Source organism: Echeneis naucrates, chromosome 13 (assembly GCF_900963305.1).
Source record: "Echeneis naucrates chromosome 13, fEcheNa1.1, whole genome shotgun sequence".
Taxonomy (NCBI): Eukaryota; Metazoa; Chordata; class Actinopteri; order Carangiformes; family Echeneidae; genus Echeneis; species Echeneis naucrates.
In genome coordinates, this window is record NC_042523.1 from 11,327,710 (window position 1) to 11,341,086 (window position 13,377).

The 13,377-nt window shown below is 40.8% G+C and overlaps 2 protein-coding genes across 2 annotated transcripts; both read right to left on the reverse strand.

The window, feature by feature from the left end:
* Nucleotides 1–3,113: 3,113 nt before the first annotated feature.
* On the reverse strand, nucleotides 3,114–6,158 carry LOC115053195 (extracellular calcium-sensing receptor-like). The gene is made up of 6 exons (XM_029517761.1): nucleotides 6,025–6,158; nucleotides 5,647–5,917; nucleotides 4,740–5,543; nucleotides 4,366–4,611; nucleotides 4,157–4,280; nucleotides 3,114–4,033 (listed from the first exon to the last, which is right to left on the reverse strand). The coding sequence occupies exons 1-6, from the start codon at nucleotides 6,156–6,158 to the stop codon at nucleotides 3,114–3,116; spliced, it is 2,499 nt and encodes an 832-aa protein (XP_029373621.1).
* A 2,849-nt stretch (nucleotides 6,159–9,007) lies between these two features.
* On the reverse strand, nucleotides 9,008–12,054 carry LOC115053197 (extracellular calcium-sensing receptor-like). Its single transcript, XM_029517763.1, has 6 exons — nucleotides 11,921–12,054; nucleotides 11,538–11,808; nucleotides 10,631–11,434; nucleotides 10,254–10,502; nucleotides 10,045–10,168; nucleotides 9,008–9,921 (listed from the first exon to the last, which is right to left on the reverse strand). Exons 1-6 carry the CDS (start codon nucleotides 12,052–12,054, stop codon nucleotides 9,008–9,010), a joined length of 2,496 nt encoding a protein of 831 aa, XP_029373623.1.
* Nucleotides 12,055–13,377: the final 1,323 nt, after the last annotated feature.

Genomic DNA, 13,377 nt, shown 5'->3' on the forward strand with positions numbered 1-13,377 from the left:
GCATTCATATTCATTACATACATTTAGGATTACAGTACATCATACATCACCTTTACATTGTTACAAAGACATCATGTATATAATGTATATATAATGTATATCATGTATATATATTTAACCCCGGGGATACATTACATTGTACATTCACATCACCTTCCCTAGCCGGGAATTGACCCAGCTCAGTGAATGGATCTTTCGTATAAATCACGCACTTACTTGGAACTAACCCAGGACATAATGTAATTCCCAACCCAGTTTCCCAAAAGGGGCAAAGTTGATATGTGAGTGTATGTTCATTGTGGTAAAATAGACTGTGTTCAACAGTTCGTGAATTCTGAAAAATACGGACACTATCCGGTGGGTGTTTCCGAGGAGCAGAAATATGTCATTCGGAGGCGCTCTGCCCGTTTCCAAATGAACGGTGAGCAATAGTAACGTTATAGTCAAAAATAATGTCATCAATTCGTCAGCCGAGCATGCTAACCAGTTAGCTAGCAGTCCATTTCGAAGCGACTAACTAGTGTAAGTGATCCGGCGGGGAGGTTTACTTAACTTAGGCTACTCTCGCACAGCTAGGCTAGCTGGCATCAATTTACACGAAGATTGACAAAGAATGGCCGAACAAATGCATTCTCAATTTATTTTTATATAATAAATAACATACCAGCAACCTACACATTGGCTTGTTCCAATTCGCTTTCCGTACACCCAGCTGCGTTTCTATTTGCGTTTATTCCTTAAGTGCGCACGGTAACTTAGCAACTACGCACGACTCAGCAGTAAATCAGCGTAAAGGGGAACCGAATCGGTTGACACACCGGCTCAGCTATTCGTAGTCAAATGACGACATTGTAGGAACGGTCCAGCTAGCCAGCTAGCTTTCTGTTAATATTTATTTATTTTTTAATTAGTTTTGGCTTAATTTTTTTACCAAAATGCCGGACAGCTGCTGTGCAATTGGCTGCACAAATCGACAAGGAGACTTTTACAGAATCCCGTCTGAGAAAGAAAACCCAGAGAGTAGATTGTGGATATGCGCCTTAAGACGTACCTCCGTCCCCGGGGAGGGCAAAGGATGGCAGCCATCGAAGTACACACGTCTTTGCAGCGAACATTTCATCAAAGGTAAGGTTTGCTCACAGATGCTAGCAAAGCGTAGAGTAATAGTGTGAACACACTTCCCCCAAACCTGCCATACAGGTGCAGTCCCTCTTCCTCCACAGCAACCCAAGCTGTCAACTGATTGAATGGTTGACCCGACAAATGGGAGGGAGGAAGTTTCGATCAGATTTCTGATATAAGGGTCCGTGTCAACCTGACCAAAATATTCACGCGTTGTCATTGTTGCCCTAAAATGCTGACTGAAGAAGTCAACTGACACTAACGACCCAAAGCAACGTTAGCTAACGCTAACACTCACCTTTGCTTTGACAATGAAGGATTTCTTGCCCTTCACCTCCCGAACGGCAGCATTATTGACCCATCCAGCCTGAAAATACTTATAACTGTCCGTACGTTTGTATGCTGTCATCCTGGCGGCAGTGTGAGGGGAAATATCGTCTAAATATTGGTGGCTTGAAACCATTTGGAAATTGACAGGTTTGCGTTGTTCTCCATGGTTTCCAGTGTTAGCTGCTAGCTTGGTCCCGGGTTTTTTTTCTCCTCTAGGGGCCAGCGCGAGTCACTTGACTGAAAACTATGAATTGCGTGGTGATATTGTAATTATCAGTTGTGGTGACGATATTTGTGGACTCTCTCTCTCTCTTCCCAATCACACACACATCTGCCCTATACACATCTCACAGACATTAAAGTTTCCGTCGAGTGTGGTTGTGTGATGTTGAGCCAGTTGCCTTGGTAACGCGTAAAGCTGAAGGGCCTGTGCCCTTCCCTTTGTTCAGGCCAACCACATCTCGCGATGAGTCGCCATTTCCCCGCTCTCTAGTTCCCTCAACTCCTCCCTACACACGTCATATCACACCACCAACGTGACCGCTGTTGCTGTAGTAACTGCCATTGGTATCACTAGTGATAGTGCGTTAACTGCGGCTGTTGCTGAATGCTATTGCTGCCACTACCGCTAATGCCATCACATTCGCGTTGTCTGTCGTAGTTGGTAGTGAGTGTTTAGCTTTTGATAATTGAATTATAATCGTATTTATACCGAGTGATGTTATTTAAATAACTATTGCTGTGATTAAGCCCAATTATAATTTATTGTCACTATTGTGGCTATACAATTGTGATAGTTGCTTCATTCATAACAGTCAGTGCTCGAGCTCCTCCTTTAGCAACCTTATGAGACTGTAGGCCTATTCTAGTTTGTCAATTTGGTTATTGCCCCCTGATGACATGGTGGTGCTCCGAGATTTACTATTTTTAGTAAATATTTCTAATTGTTAATAATCAGTCCCCTCAATTATTAACATTAATTGCCAATAACCAAATTACCTCTACTAGTGCACAGCATAATGGAGTCAGCAGGAAAGTGTTACTGGCATTTGGTCTACATGCAGGACGATGAACACAGGAGCCCCCCAAGGCTGCGTCTGCCCTTTCTTCACTTTATATACTTTATATGTACTTATCACATTTTCAAATGACACAGCTGTGCTCTCGCTTTTGAAAGAAGAGTGTGATATTGCTGACTACTTCGCATAGATCAGAACACAGAATATATTTATGGACCGGTGTGAAGAAAAGCATCTTGATTTGAATTTCAGTAAGCCAGAGGAGATGGTGTTTGACCTGCAGGGTGTTGGCAACCACAGGCCACTGACTCTTATGTATAAACTATATATATATATATATATATACAAAAGAAAAATTAAAGTAAAATTATTTTTTATTTCTCTTTAGGAGTATGTCTTCATTTATTTTATGTCCAGTAGCTATAAAATTAACTTCTTCAAAGTCACCCTCAGCTTAAGCTTAAGCTGTATATCAAATAAAACTGTGCAGATCTTATTCAGGGAATTCACTTAATTTAACACACAACAAGTCAAAAGGTTACAACAGTGATCTGTGCATCTACAACATCTAGAATGGGCAGTGAAGTTGGTTTATTCTCAGCAACACTCTGAACATTTACTCTTTAGTTTTACTTCTGTGTTTTATTTCAAAGTGTTCTTGTTGCTATTTTTCCCAGCAAATTTTTCTTTAGGTTTTTTTTCTGGCCTGAAGATAATTATATAGCATTTTGGGAAAAAAATGCATACCAACAAACCAAAACTTGAAGCTAAAATAGCAAATATCTCCACAGCTACAGTGAACTTCCCAGGAGAGCTGACATATGCTGGGATAAATGTGATCCAGACTGCACAGAATATCAGCATGCTAAAAGTAATCAGTTTGGCTTCGTTAAAGCTGTCTGGGAGCTTCCTAGCAAGAAAAGCAAGCACAAAACACAAGAGAGCAAGAAGTCCAATATAACCGAGCACTGCCCAGAATCCAAGAGCTGAACCCAGGGCACACTCTAAAATGATCCTTTCTTTGTAGTACTTCATGTTCATCTTTGGGAAAGGAGGGTTAATTGTCAGCCATAGTGTACAAATCACAACCTGAATGAGAGTGAAAGTCAGAACGCTGAGTCTCTGCTGTGTAGGACCAAACCACTTCATCACATTACTGCCTGGAAGTGTAGCTCTGAAGGCCATAAGCACCACAATAGTTTTGCCCAGAACGCAGGAGATACAGAGGACGAAGGTGATGCCGAATGCTGTGTGGCGCAGCATGCAGGACCACTCAGAGGGCCGACCGATGAAGGTCAGAGAACACAGGAAACACAGTTTCAGTGAGAAGAGCAGCAGGAAGCTCAGCTCTGAGTTGTTTGCCTTTACAATAGGGGTCTCTTTATGGGTCAAAAAAATGATTGTGGTCATGAGAGTCAAAAATACACCAAAACAGCCAAATAGGGTCAAAAGTGCCCCCATGATCTCTTTGTAGGAAAGGTATTCAGTAGGTTTTGGAAGACACTTGTCTTTCTTTTCATTTGGCCAAAATTCAGGCGGACAGGTCAAACATACTGGAGCATCTGTTAGAGAGTTGAGAGATTTGCCATTTTGCAAAGTAAAATAATGAATATAGAATGATGCTTTTCATGTTAGCGTCACACAATACACATGAATTAATGAAAGAATTTTGAATTCTTACTCACTTGTCTGATTACTGATTGTTCCCTCAGGGCAATCAAAGCAGTCAAAACAGCACACAGGCTTACGCTTGTTTATTGCCTTTCGAGTCCCTGGAGGGCACGGTTCTCTGCAGACAGACCTCAGGACCTGATCAGGCAAAACACATCATATGAAAAGTCAACTATGCAAAAAGCTGTAAATCAGCACCAACATTAAATGAAATGAAACTCACTTCATGCTGTTTGGTGTCATGATACTTGTTTCCTCCCCAAACTATTTTGGTGTTTGGTTTTAGTTTCAATTTTCCACCTCCTGGAACAGTATCGTACTGACCAATATTTACAATCTCAACCAAGCCGTCTTCTCTCATCTGCCAGTTCACTAAGTCATAGTAGGCAACCGAGTCACCATTTTCATCAAAGAAAACCTTCTCCCCATTGTGTGTTGTGAAATTTACATACTTAATGTGCTGCAACACCTATAAAGAGACAATAAAACCTTATTAGGATACATAGAACCGGCAAGAGAACAAGTCTATATATTTAGAACCCAGTATAGAAACAGTGCATGCTAACACTATGCCTGATTAGATGCACTAGAACCTACTAGATCAGGCCGGACATCATCCTTGGTTATGCAGGAGTTCCCTGTGATGGGATTTGAGCCATTTTGACATTGCAAAAGAGCATGGAGAGCATATGCCACCAAGTACACAGCTTTGTACACATTGTTCTCGGCCCTGAAATGTGTCACATGTGTGTAGTCACTGGAGACTGTCTTGAGATCCTCTGCACCGGTGCACAGAGCACTAGCATTTGATGGTGAGAAGCTGCAGCCAAATAAGTTCTCCCAGAATGCGGTGATTAAAGCACTCCGTGGTTCATCAGAGGGTTTTAAGCTGAGTAAGAATTCACTGAGTCCTGGAATGGATGCCTGAGGGAGAGCGAAGCCCAATGCCCCCTGCAAAATGCTCCTTCTCTCGTTAGAAGCCAGGTCTACTTGTGTAATCCAAGACTCGCTGCCAACCCACTGCTTTCCACTTATGTTATAATTCTGTACTTTTGACAAGAACGATTTGGTGTAAGACAGGGACATGAACAACAGGACCACCTTTGATGTGGACTTCCTCAGCATCTCTAAAATAGCATTGAATGTGCTCTCTAATGTCATTGAGTAACGCAACCTGTATTCAATGCATATTCCCTCTTTTTCTGCATCCTTAACAAATTCAGCAGTAGCTTCTTCTGAATACAAACGTGCAGAATGAATAATCCCCACCCAACGCCAGTCAAAGTATTTCATAAGCTGGACCAGAGCGATGACTTGGAAACGGTCGCTCGGCACGGTCCTGAAGAATGTGGGGTACAGCCGTTTGTCACTCAGACAAGCACAAGTAGAGAGGTAGCTCACCTTCAAAGAGACAAGACGTATTAAACACAGCACAGAAATATGTTGATGGAAATATGAATAAACCCCACAGAGTAACTGCTATTTCATGCTCCTCTCTTCTCACCTGTGGAATAGACAGTGGACTTAGTATAGTGTTTATCTTTTCACTCACTCCAGAGGATGAATGACCTAAGAGGGCCTGTATCCGACCAGTGCAACCCCCCGAATCCTCTCCATTCACAGCTTCTACAGCTGCTCGAATCAGGTTTTCACTCCCGCAGCCATTATAGAGTTTATAGCCCAGACTGACTCCTGGAAGAAGCTCCGTATCTCTATTGATCTCCTCCACAGTAAAAATCACTGTCCTGGCAAACTTCAGTTCCCTGTCATTCCATCTGCAAGAAGTGTTAACACATGCATACATTTCTGATCATTTTTCAATACATCGAATAGTACAAAAAAAAAACAGCAGTTTTTCTATTGTCCAAACATATTCACTTACTTTATGCAGTATGTATATGGATATGCCTGGTAGCCATTATCAACCAATTGGCGTGTGCTAGTTATGGAGAAAATTCCTCCTATAATAAGATCACCTTCTTTAGAAAACTCCAAGAAACCTGTCTCCCCGATCATTTTGCATGTTTGGTTTTCTGTCTTCACACTCGCCAACAGAGTAAATATGACCACAGTGATCCAATCCATCACGAGCCTCCCCACCCTATGCTGCAACTCTGACATAGGAGCTGACTTTTATAGCTTTTTTCATCCAAAGGGAAGCAAAAAATATGTGACCATTCTCCCAATTATCAGAAGATAATTAGGTTTTCAAATTTGGAACTGCCATTGAAATGACTCAATCCCTGAGATTGATGCTGCTGATTGACAGATGGCAGACAGACTGTTATTTCTTTTACATTTTCTACACAAGTACTTGAAAGAAACACAATTGTTGCCTAAACTGTGAAACTTTAAAATATTTGGATCCTGCTGTATTCCTGGCTTTCATTCACCCAGAGCAGGTAGTTGTGGGAGACAGAGCTGTCAGGTGGACCCAACAGAGACAGAGTTTGTCACTGGTGTTGTCTTTATCCTGCCTTTAAAAACAAAAGCACTTTGTTTAACAATACTGTAAATTTGTGGATTTGATTAAATGTGAAAAAAGAGAAAAGGATGAAATCATACCACAATCTTTCCCTAACCATAACCATCTGCTGTGAATGTATATTTTCTTAAATATTTATGGTATATTTATGGGCATGTGACATCTGTTAAAGTGTATGCTGATGTTACTGCTGGCCCTCTATCTATTTTATAGTGGGCTGTAATAAAGTACTACAACATAATTGCTATAGAACACTTGACAATAATAAACACACAGAGACATTTATGTTATCTCTTTAATTTTTCTCTCATTTATTTATCTAAGCATACACATTTTATATTTGTTTTGGACTTCATATCTTTTTAATGAAGTTCAAATGCTCAAAGGGACTGGCTTACTAAAGTTCAGGTCTTATTGGGTTCAAATGCTTATCACCAGGAACAACAAAGGGAGTGATCACTGCTGAATTACTTTTTTTTGCTTCCTTAATTTTTTTTCCCTTGAACAAACATTTTTTTCCCCTTAACAAACTTTTTTATTTTTCCGCTTAAAACGTGTGCTTAAAACATGTTGCTGCATGAAGTTCATGGAGTTGAGCTGTAGTACAGAATTCATGAAATATGGGACCAGCAGGTGTTGCAGGTGGTAGTGAGACAAACAGACAGTAGAAAGTAGTCAGCAGCTCCATCTGCCCTAACACAGCCCAAGATTTTAGTGTCAATCCCACACTGCCCTCGTGACGTATGTCTTCAAGCCAGAGTTTCATGTTCTTAATTGGAAAAAGAGGACTTAGAGTCATCCAGAGAAACAACACAGTAAGAGGCAGCACTATAAAGTGCTGCTGTATTGGGTACAATAGTTTGACAACAGTATGAGCCGTCCTGCAAGCTAAGAAAATGTGCACAATTCTGCCTATAGCACAAGAGATATAGACCACAAAAGAGATCCCAACGGCAATGTTGCACCACTCAGCGGGCTGGTGGATGGCTGGTGGTGGTGAAAAGGAGTGAAATGTCAGACTAAACAATATCACCATCATGGAGTTACTCCTGGAGTCTTGAGCAGGACTGACTCTTTGTGGCGAAATTTTTCTTCTTGTCATGTAGGTTCCAAGCAGTAACACAGTTGCCAGAAAAAATGTCCCAATCCATCTCATAGTGTCAGAACTGCACACAATCCAGCCTACCGAATGGACAGGCAATTTGAACAGCAGAGAGCAAAGTTAACAAGGAGCTTTATAATGTTGAAGGATTTTATGTACACTCTTCTGAGTGATGGATGTTTTAGTTTTGCGTTGACATGTTACCTGCTTGTGGTGGAAATGCTTCATTTGAACAATGTGTTGGACAGAACTTGGACAACATCTGCTGAAGTAAAATAAAGCTAATTACTGTTCACACAGTATAAGTTACACTGTAGTCCCCGTTTCATTGCCTAATAAAATCATTTGATTTACAGAATATTTTTGTCTGTACATAGCAATTAATAAATTCACTAGATGAGTCAAAAAAGCATAAACATTGTGCTGAGACACGTTCATTGTTTGTATTGACACGATTGATGCAGTTAGCATGGTGACATCTACTGGGCAACGCTTAATTCTACATTCATGAAAGGATTCATTTGGTGAAAGTTGTGGTCAGCTGTTTTTCAGAAACTTTTCAGTTTGCGTACAGGTCTAACTGGAATGCAGACGATACCATTATAGCCGTGACGCATTTCAACAATCAATGATCTAACCTCATTTGCACCTCTCTTATTTGTTGATTGCAGCTCAGGCTTTAGTACAATACAGCCACCTCTTTTAATTAAGGGGCTGAATGATTTAAAGGTCACCCTGCCGTAAATAATAATAATGGAGACAGCAGGTTGGCATTATTTGCATTTTATCAGCATGCAGGACTTACATTCATGGACTGGTGTGATGAAAACCATCTTGTTTTGAATTTCAGTAAGCCAGAGGAGATGGTGGTTGACCTGCAGGGTGTTGGCAACCACAGGCCACTGACTCTTATGATTGTTACATTTATAAAGAATAGAGGCTGTTTGTTGTACAGTTAACAATACTTTGTTGTATGTAGACCAAAAAAAAGTGAAAGTTTAATTATTTTCCATTTCTTTTTAGTAATATGTCTTAATGTTTTTATGTCCAGTAGCTATAAAATTAACTTCTCCAAAGTCACCCTCAGCTTAAGCGTAAGCTGTATATCAAATAAAACTGTGCAGATCTTATTCAGTGAATTCAATTCATTGAGCACACAAGTCAACAGGTTACAACAGTAATCTGTGCATCTACAACATCTAGAATGGGCAGTGAAGTTGGTTTATTCTCAGCAACACTCTGAACATTTGCTCTTTGCTTTCACTTCCGTGTTTTATTTCAAAGTGTTCTTGTTGCTATTTTTCCCAGCAAATTTTTCTTTAGGTTTTTTTCTGGCCTGAAGATAATTATATAGCATTTTGGGAAAAAAATGCATACCAACAAACCAAAACTTGAAGCTAAAATAGCAAATATCTCCACAGCTACAGTGAACTTCCCAGGAGAGCTGACATATGCTGGGATAAATGTGATCCAGACTGCACAGAATATCAGCATGCTAAAAGTAATCAGTTTGGCTTCGTTAAAGCTGTCTGGGAGCTTCCTAGCAAGAAAAGCAAGCACAAAACACAAGAGAGCAAGAAGTCCAATATAACCGAGCACTGCCCAGAATCCAAGAGCTGAACCCAGGGCACACTCTAAAATGATCCTTTCTTTGTAGTACTTCATGTTCATCTTTGGGAAAGGAGGGTTAATTGTCAGCCATAGTGTACAAATCACAACCTGAATGAGAGTGAAAGTCAGAACGCTGAGTCTCTGCTGTGTAGGACCAAACCACTTCATCACATTACTGCCTGGAAGTGTAGCTCTGAAGGCCATAAGCACCACAATAGTTTTCCCCAGAACGCAGGAGATACAGAGGACGAAGGTGATGCCGAATGCTGTGTGGCGCAGCATGCAGGACCACTCAGAGGGCCGACCGATGAAGGTCAGAGAACACAGGAAACACAGTTTCAGTGAGAAGAGCAGCAGGAAGCTCAGCTCTGAGTTGTTTGCCTTTACAATAGGGGTCTCTTTATGGGTCAAAAAAATGATTGTGGTCATGAGAGTCAAAAATACACCAAAACAGCCAAATAGGGTCAAAAGTGCCCCCATGATCTCTTTGTAGGAAAGGTATTCAGTAGGCTTTGGAAGACACTTGTCTTTCTTTTCATTTGGCCAAAATTCAGGCGGACAGGACAAACATACTGGAGCATCTGTTAGAGAGTTGAGAGATTTGCCATTTGGCAAAGTAAAATAATGAATATAGAATGATGCTTTTCATGTTAGCGTCACACAATACACATGAATTAATGAAAGAATTTTGAATTCTTACTCACTTGTCTGATTACTGATTGTTCCCTCAGGGCAATCAAAGCAGTCAAAACAGCACACAGGCTTACGCTTGTTTATTGCCTTTCGAGTCCCTGGAGGGCACGGTTCTCTGCAGACAGACCTCAGGACCTGATCAGGCAAAACACATCATATGAAAAGTCAACTATACAAAAAGCTGTAAATCAGCACCAACATTAAATGAAATGAAACTCACTTCATGCTGTTTGTTGTCATGATACTCGTTTCCTCCCCAAACTATTTTGGTGTTTGGTTTTAGTTTCAATTTTCCACCTCCTGGAACAGAAGTATCGTACTGACCAATATTTACAATCTCAACCAAGCCGTCTTCTCTCATCTGCCAGTTCACTAAGTCATAGTAGGCAACCGAGTCACCATTTTCATCAAAGAAAACCTTCTCCCCATTGTGTGTTGTGAAATTTACATACTTAATGTGCTGCAACACCTATAAAGAGACAATAAAACCTTATTAGGATACATAGAACCGGCAAGAGAACAAGTCTATATATTTAGAACCCAGTATAGAAACAGTGCATGCTAACACTATGCCTGATTAGATGCACTAGAACCTACTAGATCAGGCCGGACATCATCCTTGGTTATGCAGGAGTTCCCTGTGATGGGATTTGAGCCATTTTGACATTGCAAAAGAGCATGGAGAGCATATGCCACCAAGTACACAGCTTTGTACACATTGTTCTCGGCCCTGAAATGTGTCACATGTGTGTAGTCACTGGAGACTGTCTTGAGATCCTCTGCACCGGTGCACAGAGCACTAGCATTTGATGGTGAGAAGCTGCAGCCAAATAAGTTCTCCCAGAATGCGGTGATTAAAGCACTCCGTGGTTCATCAGATGGTTTTAAGCTGAGTAAGAATTCACTGAGTCCTGGAATGGATGCCTGAGGGAGAGCGAAGCCCAATGCCCCCTGCAAAATGCTCCTTCTCTCGTTAGAAGCCAGGTCTACTTGTGTAATCCAAGACTCGCTGCCAACCCACTGCTTTCCACTTATGTTATAATTCTGTACTTTTGACAAGAACGATTTGGTGTGAGACAGGGACATGAACAACAGGACCACCTTTGATGTGGACTTCCTCAGCATCTCTAAAATAGCATTGAACGTGCTCTGTAATGTCTTTGAGTAAGACAATTTGTATTCAATGCATATTCCCTCTTTTTCTGCATCCTTAACAAATTCAGCAGTAGCTTCTTCTGTATACAAACCCGCAGAATGAATAATCCCCACCCAACGCCAGTCAGAGTATTTCATAAGCTGGACCAGAGCGATGACTTGGAAACGGTCGCTCGGCACGGTCCTGAAGAATGTGGGGTACAGCCGTTTGTCACTCAGACAAGCACAAGTAGAGAGGTAGCTCACCTTCAAAGAGACAAGACGTATTAAACACAGCACAGAAATATGTTGATGGAAATATGAATAAACCCCACAGAGTAACTGCTATTTCATGCTCCTCTCATCTCACCTGTGGAATAGACAGTGGACTTAGTATAGTGTTTATCTTTTCACTCACTCCAGAGGATGAATGACCTAAGAGGGCCTGTATCCGACCAGTGCAACCCCCCGAATCCTCTCCATTCACAGCTTCTACAGCTGCTCGAATCAGGTTTTCACTCCCGCAGCCATTATAGAGTTTATAGCCCAGACTGACTCCTGGAAGAAGCTCCGTATCTCTGTTGATCTCCTCCACAGTAAAAATCACTGTCCTGGCAAACTTCAGTTCCCTGTCATTCCATCTGCAAGAAGTGTTAACACATGCATACATTTCTGATCATTTTTCAATACATCGAATAGTACAAAAAAAAAAAAAAACAGCAGTTTTTCTATTGTCCAAACATATTCACTTACTTTATGCAGTATGTATATGGATATGCCTGGTAGCCATTATCAACCAATTGGCGTGTGCTAGTTATGGAGAAAATTCCTCCTATAATAAGATCACCTTCTTTAGAAAACTCCAAGAAACCTGTCTCCCCGATCATTTTGCATGTTTGGTTTTCTGTCTTCACACCCGCCAACAGAGTAAATATGACCACAGTGATCCAATCCATCACGAGCCTCCCCACCCTATGCTGCAACTCTGACAAAGGAGCTGACTTTTATAGCTTTTTTCATCCAAAGGGAAGCAAAAAACATGTGACCATTCTCCCAATTATCAGAAGATAATTAGGTTTTCATATATGGAACTGCCATTGAAATGACTCAATCCCTGAGATTGATGCTGCTGATTGACAGATGGCAGACAGACTGTTATTTCTTTTACATTTTCTACACAAGTACTTGAAAGAAACACAATTGTTGCCTAAACTGTGAAACTTTAAAATATTTGGATCCTGCTGTATTCCTGGCTTTCATTCACCCAGAGCAGGTAGTTGTGGGAGACAGAGCTGTCAGGTGGACCCAACAGAGACAGAGTTTGTCACTGGTGTTGTCTTTATCCTGCCTTTAAAAACAAAAGCACTTTGTTTAACAATACTGTAAATTTGTGGATTTGATTAAATGTGAAAAAAGAGAAAAGGATGAAATCAGACCACAATCTTTCCCTAACCATAACCATCTGCTGTGAATGTATATTTTCTTAAATATTTATGGTATATTTATGGGCATGTGACATCTGTTAAAGTGTATGCTGATGTTACTGCTGGCCCTCTATCTATTTTATAGTGGGCTGTAATAAAGTACTACAACATAATTGCTATAGAACACATGACAATAATAAACACACTGATATTTATGTTATCTCTTTAATTTTTCTCTCATTTATTTATCTAAGCATACACATTTTATATTTGTTTTGGACTTCATATCTTTTTAATGAAGTTCAAATGCTCAAAGGGACTGGCTTACTAAAGTTCAGGTCTTATTGGGTTCAAATACTTATCACCAGGAACAACAAAGGGAGTGATCACTGCTGAATTACTTTTTTTTGCTTCTTTAGTTTTTTTTTTCTTCGAACAAACTTTTTTTTCCACTTAAAACATGTGCTTGGCAAAGACTTTAAACTTTTGATCACGGCTGACAAACTCAGGCCCGCGGAACAAATCTGGTCCTTGGTGTAATTATATTTGGCCCGCGAGATCATATCAAATATGTTTTAGAACTGCCCGCCAACATTTAGTGCATACACCGTTAATACTACAAATCCCAGAATGCTTTGCTTTTCGCGTCAGCCGAGACCGCTAAGCACCCCCGCTTTTTCTTTTGACAATCGTTGGCATTAACTGAGCAGAAACTCAGCATACTCAGCGCCGAGTCTACCCGATTTGCCGACTTTGAAACCCAGAAACGCAGACTTGGGCTGCTCA

Coding starts and splice junctions, on each gene's coding strand:
- LOC115053195 (XM_029517761.1), bottom strand. CDS start 6,158: ATGATCGGGGAGACAGGTTTCTTGGAGTTTTCTAAAGAAGGTGATCTT. Junction 4,612..4,739: donor ATGATGTCCGGCCTGATCTA/GTAGGTTCTAGT, acceptor GTCTCTTTATAG/GTGTTGCAGCACATTAAGTA. Junction 4,034..4,156: donor AACAATCAGTAATCAGACAA/GTGAGTAAGAAT, acceptor ACTCTCTAACAG/ATGCTCCAGTATGTTTGACC.
- LOC115053197 (XM_029517763.1), bottom strand. CDS start 12,054: ATGATCGGGGAGACAGGTTTCTTGGAGTTTTCTAAAGAAGGTGATCTT. Junction 10,503..10,630: donor ATGATGTCCGGCCTGATCTA/GTAGGTTCTAGT, acceptor GTCTCTTTATAG/GTGTTGCAGCACATTAAGTA. Junction 9,922..10,044: donor AACAATCAGTAATCAGACAA/GTGAGTAAGAAT, acceptor ACTCTCTAACAG/ATGCTCCAGTATGTTTGTCC.